This window comes from Pholis gunnellus (genome assembly GCF_910591455.1).
Source record: "Pholis gunnellus genome assembly, chromosome: 7".
Classification (NCBI taxonomy): domain Eukaryota; kingdom Metazoa; phylum Chordata; class Actinopteri; order Perciformes; family Pholidae; genus Pholis; species Pholis gunnellus.
This window is the reverse complement of record NC_136533.1, coordinates 26,190,101-26,207,773: the sequence shown is the minus strand read 5'-3', so window position 1 is coordinate 26,207,773 and position 17,673 is coordinate 26,190,101. Positions and strand designations below refer to the sequence as shown.

Genomic DNA, 17,673 nt, shown 5'->3' with positions numbered 1-17,673 from the left:
TTTTTCTGCTGAGGTGATAGAGTATGTTGCTCGTGTTACCACCAGCGGCAACAACAGTGGCTCGACACACTTTGCATTATATAGTCTTTTGGTCTACGTCGGATTTTTAAAACCAAAACTCTTCCAAACAGCAGACACAGCTCCTCTCTTGGGCACAGACTCTATCGGTGCATCTCTGGTCTGTCTTTGTTCATCCTGCATCGCTCTGTTCTGTTCTTTAATGTAACGTTACTGTGGCGACGGAGCCTCTCTCAGCTGTTAACAGACTGTTGTGCTAGCGCGCTAGCTAGCGAGCTGTACCCAGCATGCCGTTCGGCGGTGTAATTTTATAAAGGTACAATTATTAGTGTTACAAATTGTTTATGTGTCACAAACTGTTGTGTCGTGGTGTTTTGCCCTGTTAAAGAGCGTTAGTTGTGGGTTATTAATTGTTGTGTTATAAAGTCATACCATGATTAGGGGTCCCTCTCAGTACACTCTAGAGAACTAGCTCCGACCGAAGCGCTCCTGGCGGCGAATATATCTTACTGCCTGTTGAAGAGTTACAACAGTTGTTTCGGCTATGGTATGGTGGTGTGTGAAAAATGTATATCATACGGGAAGTTAAAACCGGTATACCGGCACTAATCTCCCGTTCTGTTAGTAAGCAATTCAGATATTTCTGATGGAATATGATGGAATATGTTGCCATTTCATGACATCAAAAAAACTTTGATACATCCCCATTACCCACCCATACAAACCAGTTTAAAATCCTCAGGTTAACCATCTGTATGATGGAACAAAAAAAACAGGCCACTGTTTGCATTTGTAAAGCTGGAAGAAACATTAGGAATCTTTACTTGATATATGCTAAAACAATCAACAATCAAAACTTCAGCAACCAACTATTCATATTCTTAGATCAACTGAATGTGCATCAACAGTTAAATAACCAATGATTTCAATGGTGATCATGAACACACTGTCAAGGATATGTGAAACTCATAGAACTCATCTTGTCCCACCACAGAGAGCTTGGCTCAAAGTTAGAGGGTGGTGAAGTGAGGATGACAGTGAAAGTCAGCGCTGGCGTCATGCTCCAAAGTTCTGTCCAAGCGCCTGCCTCTTTAAACCGAGCCCGGCTCAGGGCGGCACGTCAGCCATCTTCCTCTTGCGGTAGTTGAGGACGAGGCTGGAGGCGGTGAGCTGCGAGGCCCGGCCCTTCTCCCAGCTCTGGAAGCCGTTGAGGCCGCTCTGCCCCGATGTGAACAGGGCTTTCTCCAGACAGTCCAGGCGCTCCACCAGCGCAGACGTGTCCTCGTTGTAGGCATTCTGGGAAGAGTCCATATTCCGTCTGAAGCGGCCAATGAACGTCTGGGAGAAGGACAATGTCAACAGTTTGCCACAAATTAGATGGGAAGACAAAGACAGTACATGTAGGGCACTCTGTGAGTATTATTGCTAGGGGTGCAACGGATCACAAACCTCACGGTTCGGTTTGGATCACAGTTCTTGAGTCACGGTTCGGATCAGCAAATAAAAGGGGAGGAGTCAAATCTAACTTTGCTTTCCATTTATTAATTAAAGAACTTCAAGAACACTTAAAGAAAGAACTTTGGGCTATAGTCTTACATAAAAACAAAAATATTGAAGATTATTTTCCCATACGATATGAATTTTTCACATACCATCATACCGGTGCACAGCCAAAACAACTGTCTTCAACAGGCAGCTAAATATATTGTTCGCCGCTAAAAGTGTCAGCAACAGAGCTAGTTATCTTATGTGTATTGAGAGGGACCCCTAGTCATGGTCATAACTTTATAACAATTAACAACCCACAAATAACGCTCTTTAACAGAGCAAAACACCACGACACAACAGTCTGTGAAACATAAACAACACTAATAATTGTACATTTATCAAATTTCACCGCCGAACTGCATGCTGGGTACAGCTCACTCGCCTGCTACCGCAACAGTCTGCTAACAGCTTGGAAAGGCTCCGTCCTCCAGTAACGTTACATTAAAGAACAGAACAGAGCGATGCAGGGAGAAAAAAGACAGACCGGAGATGCACCGATAGTTTGACCCATATGCAACGCTGATTACCGTGTAATATGTGTGATATTTGTTATAAATGTACGTTGGTACATAGAGGGTGATAAGAAGCTGTACATGGAGGGACTTAGGACCCAGGGGAATGTAGGTGAAGGAAACCGGAAGAGACGGAAGACATGCCACACAAACAGCTGTTCACCGCTCATCACGATCCTGTAGACCAGTGTTTTTCAGAGTGTTTTTCAACCTTTTCTGAGCTGCGACACACTTTTTACATTAAAAAGATCCTGCGGCACACCAACCACCAAAAACGTTACAAAATGACACCTTTTAGCATAATACAGCATATACCATGGTGTCAAACTCAATTTCAGAGGCAAAAACAAAAAATTGGGACTACGTTGAGGGCCAAATAGAGTCACCATTTAATAAACAGGATAGAAGGGATATTGGACGAAGTGCAAAAAGAATAAATGTTTAGGTAGGCTACATTATTTTATGCATACGTGCCAGATGTTTGGCATATTTTTTTGGCTGCCAGTTCATTAATATCTGGGGTTAGGTTCTGTGGAAACCCTCAATGTGGAGTGAAGGTGTGCATCAGTGAGACGAATGTGTGGGTTTTTGTTCATCTTCATCACAGAGAAAAGCTGCTCACACAGGTACGTGCTTCCAAACATGCAGAGCATTTGAGCAGCATGTACAGTAGGAGGAGTTAAGGCATCGTTTCGGGGATGAAGCTTGGAAACTGTGCAGCGCCCACAGAGTCACATTTTGCCTTAAATGCGTCATCACACTGGAGGTCTATCAGCTCCATTTGGATGTGCACAGGTGCTCTTTCCACTTCAACTGCAAACGGATTGCTGAGCAGTTCAAATTTAAATTTCTGAGCTGCAAAGTCGGACAATCACCGAGTGAACTCCGTGCCAAGTGCGCCCAGTTATCATTAAAATGCGCAGTCGGGAACACAGTGGAGGAGACTTTTACTGCATCACACCCGTCCCTGAAGCTGGAGGTTTAGCGCAGTGAGATGCTTCGTTATGTTGCACAAAAAGCCAGCTCACATCGCCACTTTTTGTCCCGGAGCTCTGTGGTGCGGCGGGCCAGTTATGATAAACAATGATATTTTCTGGCGGGCCGTTGTACCAAGGGCCTGATATATGCTGACAATTTAATGACAAGTGTCTAAATGTGTTGATCCTTACGAGGCTTTTCATCTGGGTTATTTTGTCCAAGGCCCAGTTCAGAGTCTGTATTTTTCCTTTTCAAATAGTTCTCCATCGCTGTTCGTCTTGTCACCACAACCTCTCCCGCACGTTATTTAATTCTACTGTTTTAAATTAATGTCATTATTGCGCTGCCTACTGCCACCCACTGGCATGGAAAAGTATTATTACTTAGCCAGCCACTATATTGCAGCTCAGACGCTCAACAATGGCAAAGTATTTGCAACAACTAAATAACATATTTTTTTTGACTCATTAAGTGAAATTGGACGTTTTCCCACGGCACACCTGGCGATCTCTCACAGCACACTGGTGTGCCGCGGCACAGCGGTTGAAAATCACTGCTGTAGACCAGTGAATCTAGACTGGTGAGTCATCGCGGACCCGTTTTCAGTGGGTCGCGGGCCTTTGACTTATGCAGCGGAGTTATTCACACTCCTTTCCAGCATTTACGGCACTTGTTCAGCGGTGCAGGAAAAACACCGACCAATGCGTTGTAAATCACATCACGTGATGCAGTTTAGCCAATCAAATAAGGGTATTCATATACGTTTCCTGACTCCAGTGAGATGTACCCAAACCATGACACAGGAGGGAGAGACAAGGAAAGACATGATAGAGCAGAGCTCTTGTATTAGGGCTGCACAATTAATAACATTTTAAATCGCGATCACGATTTTGGCTGCCACGATTAAATGAGCATGATCGTCAGCGATAAAATGCTCTGCTACATATCAAATCAAGCGCTTCCTCAATTAACAGTCAGCCAACCACCAGGGGGCGAACGAGATGAGAGCTGTCATGCGCGCACCCTGTAGAAGTAGAAGAGTAGAGAGACGGGAGCTTGAAGGACGAGTACTTGTGCTTAATTTATTTACACGCCGGCATGTCACATCTGCCACTACATGGTCGCGCGTTTACAATTCCCCTGCTCTCTGTATCGCGCACGGCAATGTTCTGCCCCGATCCGCGCGCACGATGCAACAGTCGCTCTCCTGCGAGTAGCACCCCCCCCCCCCCCCCCCCCAAACATCTAAGGTCCGGTAACTGGTCATTAATGAATAATCGTGATAAATAATCGTAATCTCAATATTGATCAAAATAATCGCGATTATGATTTTGGCCATAATCGTGCAGTTTATCTTATACTGTTGGATGTGAAAGTGAAATAACTAGATAATCTCTTCAAATAATCAAATTGCCAAAAAAGACCACAGTCCTTAACCTATGCTCCAAAAACACTGTTAAAAGTGTCTGCTTAATAAGTAAATGCGCGATAAATTATGCATTAATGAGAGAAAAAAAATACCGTGATACCTCAGAATTGAGCAAAATACCATGATACACACTTTTGGTTATACCGCACAGCACTACCGCCCAACATGTCATGCTAGCCCACTGACCAATCACATATGGCTAGGCCAGCTAGCAGGCTCTGGCACGTCAAAGAATACGCCCAACATGTCAAACTAAAGATCTGATTGGTTGAACACTATGACAATCAACAATATCGTCCCCATTCACTTAAACTGCAAAGGGATTCACTTGTGAGTCTGCAGGCCTCGGGCCTCTCTTCTACCTAGAGACACAGAGGTGAAATCTGATTGGATAAAAGCTCTACTTAAAACAAGCTGCACTGGAAGCAGAGCAACTGAGGAACACAGTAGCTGTGCAATGACAAAATAAGATAATGGGAAAAAAAATCAGAATACATGTAGTGTATTTATGAAAAATTATTAAATTATAAAATAGCAATAACTTTGTGATTCGGTCTAGGAAATGCCAGCAGAGAAGGCCTTGCTGGCCCTGACGGCCCACCACTGCATTCATCTTTATTAAAACCGTAACATTGTAAAACACTTCAGACTCACACACACAAGTATTTTTTTTTGGTTCTTTGTTTGCTGTATTCAAGGCAACACTTGGTGAGTAATTGATTTTGGGGGTGAGGTGTTCCTTTAAGGCAGGGGTGCCCACACTTTTTCGGCTTGCGAGCTACTTTTAAAATGACCAAGTCAAAATGATCTACCTACATTAAAAATGCTAAATATCTTGTAGGAGCCAAATGTGGTGGTGTTGTTTTCCGTGTATACATTGGGTGGCGCTATACTATTGTCCTGTGCCTGTCTATATAAGCTGTGTAAATCACTGGTGTTGTCAGGTGTTTGACCCCGGAACGGCAAACGTTTTTTGACCGCTTTATGCGTTACAGTAACAGTTTCCCAAACTGTGGTGTTTTATGTCGGTGAAATCAAGAAAATAAACAAGCTTTCATACAACAAACTGGTCGGTGAATATGTACCTCAAAGGTAATCTAGACGCCCCACGCTAGCGCGTCAACCAGGTCATTCCAGAGGGAAAGACACCTCAGTGGCCTACAGAACAAGTCTGGGCTTCTTTAACATTAGTCAAAAACCTGGCTCAAGTTGGAACTTTGTTTGGAAAACATCGGCACGTTCGGGACGCAGCCGTGGAGGATTCCAGCACGAGGAGGGATGTTCGGAGCTGTTCGGGTCTCTGGCAAGGTTGGAGGACGGAGCTACGGAGCTAATGCTAACACGGCCGTGGAGCATCGGACCACCGGACCACCGGATCATCGCACGGCGTCCAACGCACAGAGAGGTATACGTAGCGCTACTCTGTTTATAGCCATTTACATTGTGTGCACACACAACTGGACATAAACCCAACGCTTGGTTGCCGAAGCGTGCGGACAAGAACAATAGACTTTGCATTTTGACTATCTATCATGGAGAACCGCGAGGCGGTGTTGGACTATACTACCGGGACTGGTGTGTTAATTGAGGGTAAACCCAGCTCTATGTCTGGTGGTGTTGAAACGCAAAAACGTGTAGTTAAGCTCACTGCAAAGGCGCTTGCTAACAAATTAGAAACGTTGCAAAATAGTAGAAAAGCTAAGCTAAATAAAGCAAACACCATAAGAAAATCAATACAATATTTATTGTCTGGGGATGATAAAACACAGGTATCAAATGCTCTTGGAGGACTGATTAAGGTGTGTGATGAAGCAAAATGCATGCATGAATCTTTGTTGGGTTTTCTGCCTTGTGATGAGAGGGGAAAACATGTAACATGGTTTAAAGCAAAAATGCTGTCTAATGATGAATGTATTGCTGGTACAAAACTGTGAGTTTCATCCAATGAAGGTACTGTGTATGAAAATGGTAATGTCGAGGACGGTATTAATCCAAATGACAGTGTTTCTAATGTTGGTAGTAAACACTCAAGTCAAAGGAGTAATAAATGTGGTAAATCCAGTACCACGTCCTCTGCACGGATAAGGGTGGAGGCAAGTAGAGCCGCACTTATCGCTTGCGCGGCAGCTTTAAAAGACAAACATGCTTTGGAGGAGCAGGAGCAACAGCTGAGGAGGAAAAGAGAGCCGCTTGATTTGGAAGCCGAACTAGCTGCTTCCAATGCTATGTTGGCAGTATATCAGGCCTCTGATTTTAAAAGTTGTTCTCAAGGACCTTCAGATGGCATGGCTTCCTATTTTGAACGGGGAAAAAGGAATCTGTCAACTGCTTAAACCCTATGGCAAAGGAATACAAACCGGAGGGAAAAGCAAAGACACAAAATGACTTGACAGACTGGCCGTTACCACCTGATAAACCACGATCAACGGACGTGCGACCAAAGGAAACTGAGCAATGGTTTAAAGTTGCTTCGGAACCTCAATGCAGTCCCAATGAACAACAGCAGGATAAGAATATACTGGGAACGCATCAGTTCCAGTACCAATTGACGATGGCCCAGTTAAAGGAGGAAGAAAAGCATTCTACAAACCACCATCAAATCAATCTAAATCCACCTGGAGACATACTTGCCATCATGCACAGGCAAAATGACATAACAGCAGCTCTGGTGCACCAGCAGCGTTCATCATCTCTGCCACCACGACACATTCCCACATTTGATGGGGACCCTCTCCAGTACAGAGCCTTTATCAAAGCCTTTGAACAAGGAGTAGAGGAAAAGGCAGGAAGAGCAGATTGTTTATATTATTTTGAACAATTTACAGGAGGACAGCCGAGAGAACTGGTGCGCAGCTGCCAGCATATGGCTCCGGAGCGTGGCTATGCAGTGGCTAAGGGACTTCTTCAGGAACACTTCGTAAATCAGTATAAAATTGCAGCTGCATACATGGAAAAGGCTTTGGCATGGCAAACAATAAAATCTGAGGATGGCAAAGCACTTCAAGCGTATGCTTTATTCTTGCGTGGCTGCTGCAATGTCATGGAGGAGCTCCAGTACATGCAGGAACTGGATATGCCTGTACACATGAGAGCCATTATAGCAAAGTTGCCATTCAAAATGAGGGATCAATGGAGGACCACAGCTCATGGCATTGTAGAGACGGCTAACCACAGAGCTCACTTTATGGATCTGGTCACATTCATTGAGCGTCGTGTCAGAATTCTTTCTGACCCTCTGTTTGGTGACATACAGGACCCATCAACCGGTGTTACTGGGACAAGGACTTACGACAGGTGTAAATCCCAACCCAGCAACAGAGGGACGGTAAATATTGTTGCCACCGCAGTAACCTCTATGGACTGGCCTGAGGAAGCTATGGAACCATTAGCAGATACAGGGAAGGCCGAAAAGGCTGGATGCCTGTGCTGTGCCCATAATCACTCATTGGAGGAGTGCAAACAGTTCAAGGGAATGAAGCACAAGGAAAAGCTTGACTTTCTGAAGGAACAGAGAGTTTGCTTTGCATGCTTGCGTGTTGGTCACATGAGCCGGGACTGCGAAAGACGCTTGTCTTGCAAAGAATGTGGTAAAACTCATCCCACTGTGCTTCATATCAAAGGACAAATACCAGCTTTGGAACAGTTAAAGGAACCACCTAATGACCAGCCAACTTCACTGAAAACATGTGGATATACAGGGGCCGGTAAGGACCGTTGTGGATTATCGATTCTCCCTGTAAAGGTGAAATCTGCAAAGGGAAATCACATTATTCAAACGTATGCCTTCCTGGATCCTGGTAGTTCAGCCACATTCTGCTCAGAACATCTAATGCAGAAGCTGAATATTACAGGCAAAAGAACCAACTTCTTTTTGCAGACAATGGGTCAGGAAACAGTTGTTCCAGCGTACACCTTGAGTGGTTTGGAGATATCTGGTCTGGACAGTGATGATTTTTATACTTTACCAGATGTTCTAGCGCAGAGGAACATGCCAGTCACTGCTGATAACATGGTGACACCTGAAGAACTCACTAACTGGCCGTATTTATCAAAAGTACACAACCCAAGCATTAAGGCAAGCGTGGACCTGTTAATTGGAACTGATGCTCCCAAGATATTGGAACCTCGGGAGGTCATCAACAGCTGTGGAAATGGCTCATACGCCATCAGGACAGTGCTAGGATGGGTTGTTAATGGTCCGCTGAATGGAAATAGTGGTGCTTTAGGGGCAGAGATTTCCTCTGCTACGGTGAACAGGATAACTGTGTGCAAACTGGAAAAAATGCTGACCAATCAGGAATTCAATGAAAGGATTGACAAAAACGAAATGTTCCCTAAGGACCTCAAGTTTTCCAAAAACATGAACAAACTCATCAGTAAGGCCTATGCAGAGCAAGTACCTCAGCAAGAGCTGCATTGTGGGAAAGGGAAGGTGTGGTACATCCCCCACCATAGCTTCCACCATCCGAGGAATGGATCCCTTCAATTGGTGTTCGACGGTGGAACCATGTTCCAAGGAGCATCGTTGAACAGCGAACTCTTGAGAGTTGGAGGAAGGTTGAGCAGAGGAGCAATGCATGATGAACCCAAACATCCACTCATCCTCTGCAAGGATCAACAGGGATCTATGCTCATTCTCAAGCATATACACCAGAATCTGGGCCATGGTGGATGGACTCATACACTGTCCACGGTGAGGAAGAGGTTTTGGATCACCAAGGCCAATTCCGCTGTCAAAAAGATCATTGCTGAATGCAGTTTTGGTAGACGCCACAATGGAAGAGCAGTAGAACAAAGGACGGCAGATCTTCCTATGGGTAAATCAGCTTTGCCACCTGAAGTGTTCAAGCCTCATGACCAGTATGGGAGAAGACGATGGAGGCAGATGCAGTACCTCTTAGATCTTTCTGGAAGAGATGGGTAAGAGGTACTTACCCTTGCTCCAAGAGAGGCAAAATGGAACCAGAGGAAAAGGAGTTTGGTTGCTGGAGGTATTATGGTAATCATGCATCCTTCAGCTCCTCGTGGTTCATGGCCACTTGGCAAGGTTCGGAAAGTTTTATGGACAAAAATGGACTACTGCGCTCTGTGAGGTTACAGACTAAATATAACATCATTGAAAGGCCAGTCAGAAAACTCTCTTTGCTACAGGGAGTGTAAACTGATTTGTCCGTAAAGCACTTGGTCATAACTTAACATGTTTGGCTCCTTTGTTGTATTTTGTTTGAATTGTTATGTCTGTCTGGGTTAACAATTAGGGGCCGGTGTGTAGGAGCCAAATGTGGTGGTGTTGTTTTCCGTGTATACATTGGGTGGCGCTATACTATTGTCCTGTGCCTGTCTATATAAGCTGTGTAAATCACTGGTGTGGTCAGGTGTTTGACCCCCGGAAGGGCAAACGGTTTTTGACCGCTTTATGCGTTACAGTAACAGTTTCCCGAACTGTGGTGTTTTATGTCGGTGAAATCAAGAAAATAAACAAGCTTTCATACAACAAACTGGTCGGTGAATATGTACCTCAAAGGTAATCTAGACGCCCCACGCTAGCGCGTCAACCAGGTCATTCCAGAGGGAAAGACACCTCAGTGGCCTACAGAACAAGTCTGGGCTTCTTTAACATATCTATTTATTTATTTATTTATTTATTTATTTATTTATTTATTTATTTATTTATTTATATATATATATATATATATATATATATATATATATATATATATATATATATATATATATATATATACACACACTGAGTATACTTTATATTTACAATATATGTTGGCGTACCTTGCATAACTGCATGAACCCTTATGGCACAACACAATGTACATTTTTGGTCATCACCTTACTCTGATGACTTGCACTGAATGGAATCAACCAGGGTTGCATATTCCAGACAGTAGCTGCTGGTAGCCAGCCTCAAGCAGACTTCTATGGTCATCAGTCATGGTGGAACGATATTTGGACTTAATATTCTTCATGTGGGAAAAGGCTGACTCACATAAATAAGTAGAGCCGAATAATGCAGTCAAGAAGGTGGCACATTTCTTCATGTTTGGGTACTATTTAAACTGTCTATGAGCCCTGGACTTCCGCTGAATGTCAGCCTAGTGTCAGAATCTCATCCTCTACTCCAGACGAGTTCAGGTGAAACAGCGTTGCAATTTTTGATGCAATCAACCTCAATATCTTCCTGAAATGTGCAGCACATAAATGTAGCGACTGGCTCGAGTAAAGCAAAGTCTTGAAAGTGTCAAACTCTGACAGACACTTGCACTGTCAAGTTGTGCACACATCTCCAGCTCTGGCGCGAGGTTTTGGAAGTTCCCCAAATCATGGTGCTGCAGCTTTAGCTTCTTTAGTAGAAATAAATTGGAAGGCTAACTAATTAGCTCGCCGGAGTTTTGTAGTAGCTCACGTTGTTGACCGCGCATACGTGGTGACCCATGTGTTAGAAAAGATGTGATCTCAGGCTGCACTGTACGTCAATCAAGTGGCAAATGCCATGAGGACATCACATTTTTTTTTCTTAAATGGCATGCCATCTACCGGCACTACCTCGACGTATTGGGCACCCCTGCTTTAAGGCATGCTGGTTTTTAAATCAGAGGGAACTGGTGAATTTGATGTTAAATTTAATGTTGAAATTTAGATATGTACATTATATCTTACTTGCCTCTAGGCAAAACCATCTTCAAAAAAACTTGATCTTAAAAATGTTGAAACATCAAAAAGTGTCTCTATAGAAATGCAGTTATGCATAATTTACCACTTAACACAGGCGTCTTCATAAGCTAATTTTTCACTCATTCGGTTCTTGGTCGAGTTAATACCTCACATTAACACATTAGCTGAAGAAATGGATATGATATCAAATATACATTTTCTTATCAAGCACTTTCTCCATTTAAATATGTAAAAATACCTTGTGGTGTGTAAAGCTATGGAGAAGCGCATCGACCCTCGGTTTCTGTTTGCCCGTTAGACAATGAGATCAGTTATAATCTGCTTGGTAACAGCTGCACCAGACAGCCAATAGTAAGCCATGTTTTCTGATCTGATTGCACCCCCTAGCTGTAATGTATTAAATAACACAGAATCTGCATTGTGCCTGTTGATCTATGAAGTTTTATAGAAAAGCATCTAAGCTTTTGCACAATGCAATATTACATTTGACCACACATTCATTGGTAAATTTGAAAAGACAGCCAGAAAACTGTTTTGGGTACTTGCAAGCTTGTATATGTTTATCTCTCATAAAAACACTAGCCAACAATATCACTTAATTGTGTGTGATGGGCTGGAAATCAAACTGTGTGTATCACAAGTTGTGAAATGATCTGACATATGGACTTAAGTGCTTAGCAAACAATAATAAAGAAACGAAAATATCCTTTGAGTAAAATGTGACAGTGATCACCTGTGGTTCTGCAAAAAAAAAAAAAAAAACAGTGCTGAAGTGACTTGATGTAGCTGCCAACACTTTTTTAGTTCAAACATTTTACTTTACGTGTAGCAAAACCTGCCTAAAGGAATAGCTCAACATTTAGGAATTACACTTCTTCACTTTCTGGGGGAGAGTGAAATGAGAAGTTATTTTCTTCTCCCATAACTGCACATTAAATATAGGCGGCAACCTGTGCGAGCTTTGCTTAGCATTAAGATTGGAATCAGGTGAAACAGTTAACCTGACTCTGTCCAAAGGCAACACAAGTCAGCTACCAGCCCCTCTAAAGCTCATTTATTAACATGTTTTTATCTTGTCTGTTTACCAAACAAGTGTAAAAGCTTTGGAAGTATTTTTGTGTCCTGAATAAAGCATACCTATCTGTGTACAGTTCATATTTCACTAGATTTACAGAATTGGAACAATCTAACAGCATCAGCTGCTCGGCAGATGTTTCACAGATTTTTAAAGGCAGATATGATAAAGATATGATAGTTTGGAGCAGAAAAAGAGCAGACAGACGATTAACTGTCCGATACCCATCAAGAGCTGAGTGTTGCGTGACATATTCGAGAGACACATTTTGTGTGGAGAAATTAACTGAAAACAGATCAGATATGACTTGTTAGCTTGCTGTGAAATCAGCTGCGACCGCAAAGTTTAAGCTCACATTTTCTATGTAAATGCATACATTGTACATCTGTGCACAGAAAGCTTCACTAAGTCCCACCCTCGAAAGCAGACTGGCCAATTATAGCATAGCATCGGCCAGCTCTGACCAGGGTCCGTCAACTAACAAAAACTTCCCATAAACTTTAATCAAGTGTTTCAGATTGTCTTCATGTTCAAGCTGGTTTAGTGGATTTAGAGCTAGTGATGGTTAAAAGTTGTGTAATAGTGATACTCTTTACCAGGAGAAGTTGGAAGGAGATATAAGTTTCTAAAATGTTACGTTTATATATAAAAACCTGTGGAGCTAACATTAGCGGAGTATGTTAGTACAGCAGTGTTAGCCCTTCTATGCTACACTAGCTACTGAAGGTATACTGAATGTCTACACATGCAGTTTTTCCTTTTAATGATTTATATAACAAATAAAAACCTACTCTGCTTTACAGGAACAGTAGTTTTCCTTCTTTTCATTGTCTTCTGTCTCAGTCTCCAGGTGATGTGGTGGTTCACTTTTACACTGTGATCTGTAGTTTTAGCTCCTAGCTTTATCTTTTTAACCTGTTTTCACTGCTGAATCAGTTTGACATCCTGATATACATCCTGCTTCTCTCTGAAATCCCCTTTTCTTTTTTCCAAAGATTAGATATTTCTTCAGGGAGTGCACTTAGTGACAGTGTGGCCTCCGTGGTAGCTCTGACAGCTTGTCAGAGTAGCGGGAGGGGGGCGGGGCTTAGCGAAGGGTTGATTTTAAATAACCTATTACGGTCATTTTACATTTTCATGAAGGGTCTAAGCCCACTTAATATCTGCCACCATGAGAAGCAACTTTTTCTTGTCCTGCAGGTTTGTCTCACCTCCCCAGAGGTCACAATCACAAACTGTTAAATAAAACATGGTTAATGACATGTAATGTCATAAGAAGGATCCCTGTCGGATTTAAATATATCTTCCAGTGTAGACTTGGGTACTTCTATATATGGTATCATGCCAATACTGGCAATGAGGTTTGACATTTGGTACTCCAGCACGTTTTTGTACCTTCTCATGTTAAATTAACTCTTCGACGGTGCGTGTCGCTCACCTGCAGCAGCGTCTGAGCGATTTCGGGGTTCTCTGGGCTGTCAAAGTGCAGCATCTGGGACCCCAGGCCGTAGTAGTAAGGCCCCATCTTGTGCAAGTCCACCACGTTGGGGTCGGCGTTGAACACGGTCCTCCAGCCCTCTCTGTACACCTTGGGAAGCTCCACTGACAACACTCTCCTCTTCTTCTCGTACAGACCCTTGGACAGCCACAGAGGGAGCTCCATTTTTGTGCCCTGAGACAAATGACGTGGACTTCAGAGTTAATATTGTCCCCTGCTTTCTGGGGTCCATATTGCAGGTATATGTTGGTGCAGGCATAGGTTGGAATCCACTGTGTCTCATCTTACAGTAACACGGTTCAGTAAAATGCTCTTAATTGCGATTACAAAAATTAACTTTTTTCACAGCAGCAGAAAAGCACAATCAGTTCTATTGTCCTAGTAAGTCATGACAGTGTGACAGTGATTTCATTATTTACACCATTGCTTGTAAAAATGTTTTCTGTGGAAAGAGCCTATTTCCCCTAACTAAATCTAAAGACATAGAAACGAGGGCATTTCCTTCTCATGTTCATCCAGAGGAGACTTAGTGGTGTTTCTATATATATATATATTTGGACTTCCTATATTAGTTTCAATTACAACGTCAGGTTCCCAGGACAAGTGTTGTGTAACATTACATTAAATATGTATTATGCAGTAATGGGAGCGGTACCTCATTTGAGTTGTTAAATGTCGGGTTTCAACCAGACAGCCCAAACACATTTCATAATACAGATATCAATTTAAATAAAGTTGCCGTATCCACTATTAACTGTCACGTAACGTCACTGAAGTTTAAATGATATTGACGTCAGTGTTATTCATTTTCTTATAAGCCGTAGCGTTACTTTACATTTGATTGATTCACTTAATGCTGTTAATGCCTGCTTGCAAGCCAAATTTACTTCGGGAAAATAATAATAAAATTGAAGTTAAACTGCAAAATATTGAATGAGGTTTGGCGTAACAGCCAACTTTCTCACAACAAAAATAACTTGCCTGTATCTGGGCTACTCTTAGTTTTATTTCAGATGGACAGAGTTATCTCTAAACACATTCTAAACATCACGACGACATTTTCTTCGGTAACTCTACGAACCTCCGGTATGTCCTGCGCGTCAGTCGCCTTCTCCAGATATCCCAGCCGGGGGAAACTGCACTCTGTCCGGATGGGAAGTCTCTCATGAGAGAGCAAAATGTCGTCAAGAGACAGGAAATTCTCCTCCATCCCCACCCCAGGCTGTAAAGGTAGATATGACTGTGTATCCATATTGTACCCGAATGAGGTTCAAAGTAGGTTTATGCCAATATATTTACTGAAATATTGAGCAAATAATATCCTTTGTTGCGTTCAAAACTCTTCTTCCTTCCTATTTTTGGCGCTTGGACCTGTTGGCCAATCAGAGCGCTTGTTGTGAGATCCAGACCAGAGCAATCGGAATTCACATCCATGAGTCGAACTGGCGCAATTGATGGTGTATTTTTCTGCTTTAAATTCTAAAAGTTGCTTGTTGTTTTTCAAACGTTTCCTTCAAGCTGTTTTAAATGTAAGTAAAATGTGTTGCTTCAGGGAAAAATAATACTCTTCTTATATTGCAAACGTTTCCAAGAATGATATGAATTACAAAATTACATTCGCTTTTTTTGCCTTTACAAGTCAGGTGCAATTACGAATTTAGCCGATAGAGGTCAGAATATTACCATTACAAATTCAAAGCCCCCTTGTGTAATGTTCATCAAAATAATAATGATAACAATCATAATAATATACTCATAATAATAATCAGAATAGTAATAATACAGATAGATGATCTTAATGACAAGTTCTTCAAACGAGCACTGGAAAGTCAAGCTTGAATTTCCATTAAATTAAATAGGAAAGAGAGAAACTAGCATGCTAAATGCTTCTCTTTTGCTCTATTGCGCTGCCCTGATCACACTTAACGTTAATCCATGTTGTAATCTTGCATTTTCCCAACTGTTAGGCAGTGGTGTATAAAGTACCCAAAAGCCATACTTGAGTAAAAGTAAAGATACCTTACTGGAAAACGACTCCAGTAAAAGTGAAAGTCACCTATTAAAATACTACTTGAGTAAAAGTCTTAAAGTATCTGATATTTACTGTACTTAAGTATCAAAAGTAGTTTTCTGATATTAAATGTACTTAAGTATTGAAAGTAAAAGTACATGCTGTTAATAAAAAAGCAAAGGGTCAGAATTTTAAGAATTATGAAGTTTATTCTTTTAAGTGCTGTGGCCACCATGACCAAGGACAAGGAGTTGTGTTGAAAATAATTGGGTTGGCTGTGATCCATCCAGGAGCAACAATGTTCAACATCATATATTGTACATAAGTATACTTTTGCATCTACTATGAACTATGGGCCTGATTTGAACACAACAGGCAAAGGTTTTGCTCAAACTGAATCTGCAATTGGTCGACTGCTACCATCATAACTCGATCTGATCATCCACGAAATGACTCAAATATCAAAACATGATCAATACTAAAGTATTACAAAACGTAATGCGGCGCTCTCGTTAGCTAACTAGTGCTGCAGTGATTATAGCTATGATGACTCAAATCAACAACATCTCACAACTGTCAACACTTCCTCAGCTCACTATCGCTAGCGATCTGTCTACTACACTAATTGTCTCATTTGATTTACGATAGCTAGCGAACATTAGCTTAACATACACCATGTATAGCTAAATTAGAAGATCAGACACCTGTCCCCCCCCCCCCCCCCCCCCCCCCCAAGATATACTCTGTGGGGAACACTGCTAGATATCTGAACAGGTTTATGATCATTATGATAACTAAACATTAACGTTGCGGCTCATGGGATTCATCTTAATTTACCCCAATGTGTTTCCTGTGGTTGGATGGAGAGTTTTTGAATTCCAATATTTCAGTAGCTTCGGGTAAGCATAAGAGGCACTTCATCCGGTACGAAGAATCTTTCACTCCAACATAAGAAAACATTTCTCGCAAATATGGCGACGGTGTTGGTCTTCGTCACCACCGTCGTTTGTTGCGGGAGCAGCAGGTGCTTCCATTTCTGCTTCCATCATGAAATCAGTCATCGTAGAGTGGAATTCTACTCATGTAGTCGCTCGCTAGCTAGCATCCTGGGCATCACTGGGAATCAAAAAACCGCGGCTTTGAGAGCACTTGTTTGCAGTTGCGTAATAACGTGATTAACCAATGATTTAACTTGCAAGCTAGGTCCACTGATTCACCAAACCTGCTTGCTTGCAGTCTGTGTTCCACCACAGTCCCCGACGTTGGTCTCATGATTCATTTTTTTTCTAAAGATAGATTTTATTTTGTAGCGAGTAACGAAGGTTTCAGGGGAAATGTATCGCAGTCAAAGTATCAGTTTTCTTTGCAAAATGTAGTGAAGTAAAAGTAAAAGTCAACAGAAATATAAATAGTAAAGTAAAGTACAGATATCCAAAAAAACGACTTAAGTACAGTAATGAAGTATTTCTACTTCGTTACTATACATCACTGCTGTTAGGGTACCATCCCTTTAAAAACATTTTTAATATTATTAATTATGTTTGTCATTATTATTACTCATCCCGCAGATTGCACATCAAAGTCATCAGACATGTTACTCTGCCCCAGGCAGATGTTGTCAGATGAAGTAAAGCCATATTAAATGCAGGTAATGTATTGTTGTTGTGTGTCTGAGCTGAGTGGGCGGGCAGGCGGTACAGTGGACCACTCTCTACTGTAGCAGCAGTCTGAGAGACTCATTACATATTTTCATTCTGCAAACTAAAAAGACTGAAGCGCACATCATTTCCCAAATGAGATCATCCCCCTCCGTTAGCTGCAGGCCGTGATACACAGGGAACACTGTGTGTCACACAAATAGGCAGTGAGGTTAGCGGTATTATCTGGCTTCTTATGGCCCACTGTTATGCACCACGA

At 42.1% G+C, this 17,673-nt stretch overlaps 1 protein-coding gene across 1 annotated transcript; it reads right to left on the bottom strand.

Moving 5' to 3' along the window:
- Positions 1 to 907: 907 nt before the first annotated feature.
- On the bottom strand, positions 908 to 15,088 carry gins3 (GINS complex subunit 3). The gene is made up of 3 exons (XM_079162212.1): positions 14,827 to 15,088; positions 13,686 to 13,919; positions 908 to 1,356 (listed from the first exon to the last, which is right to left on the bottom strand). Exons 1-3 carry the CDS (start codon positions 14,995 to 14,997, stop codon positions 1,126 to 1,128), a joined length of 636 nt encoding a protein of 211 aa, XP_079018338.1. The 5' UTR covers positions 14,998 to 15,088; the 3' UTR covers positions 908 to 1,125.
- Positions 15,089 to 17,673: the final 2,585 nt, after the last annotated feature.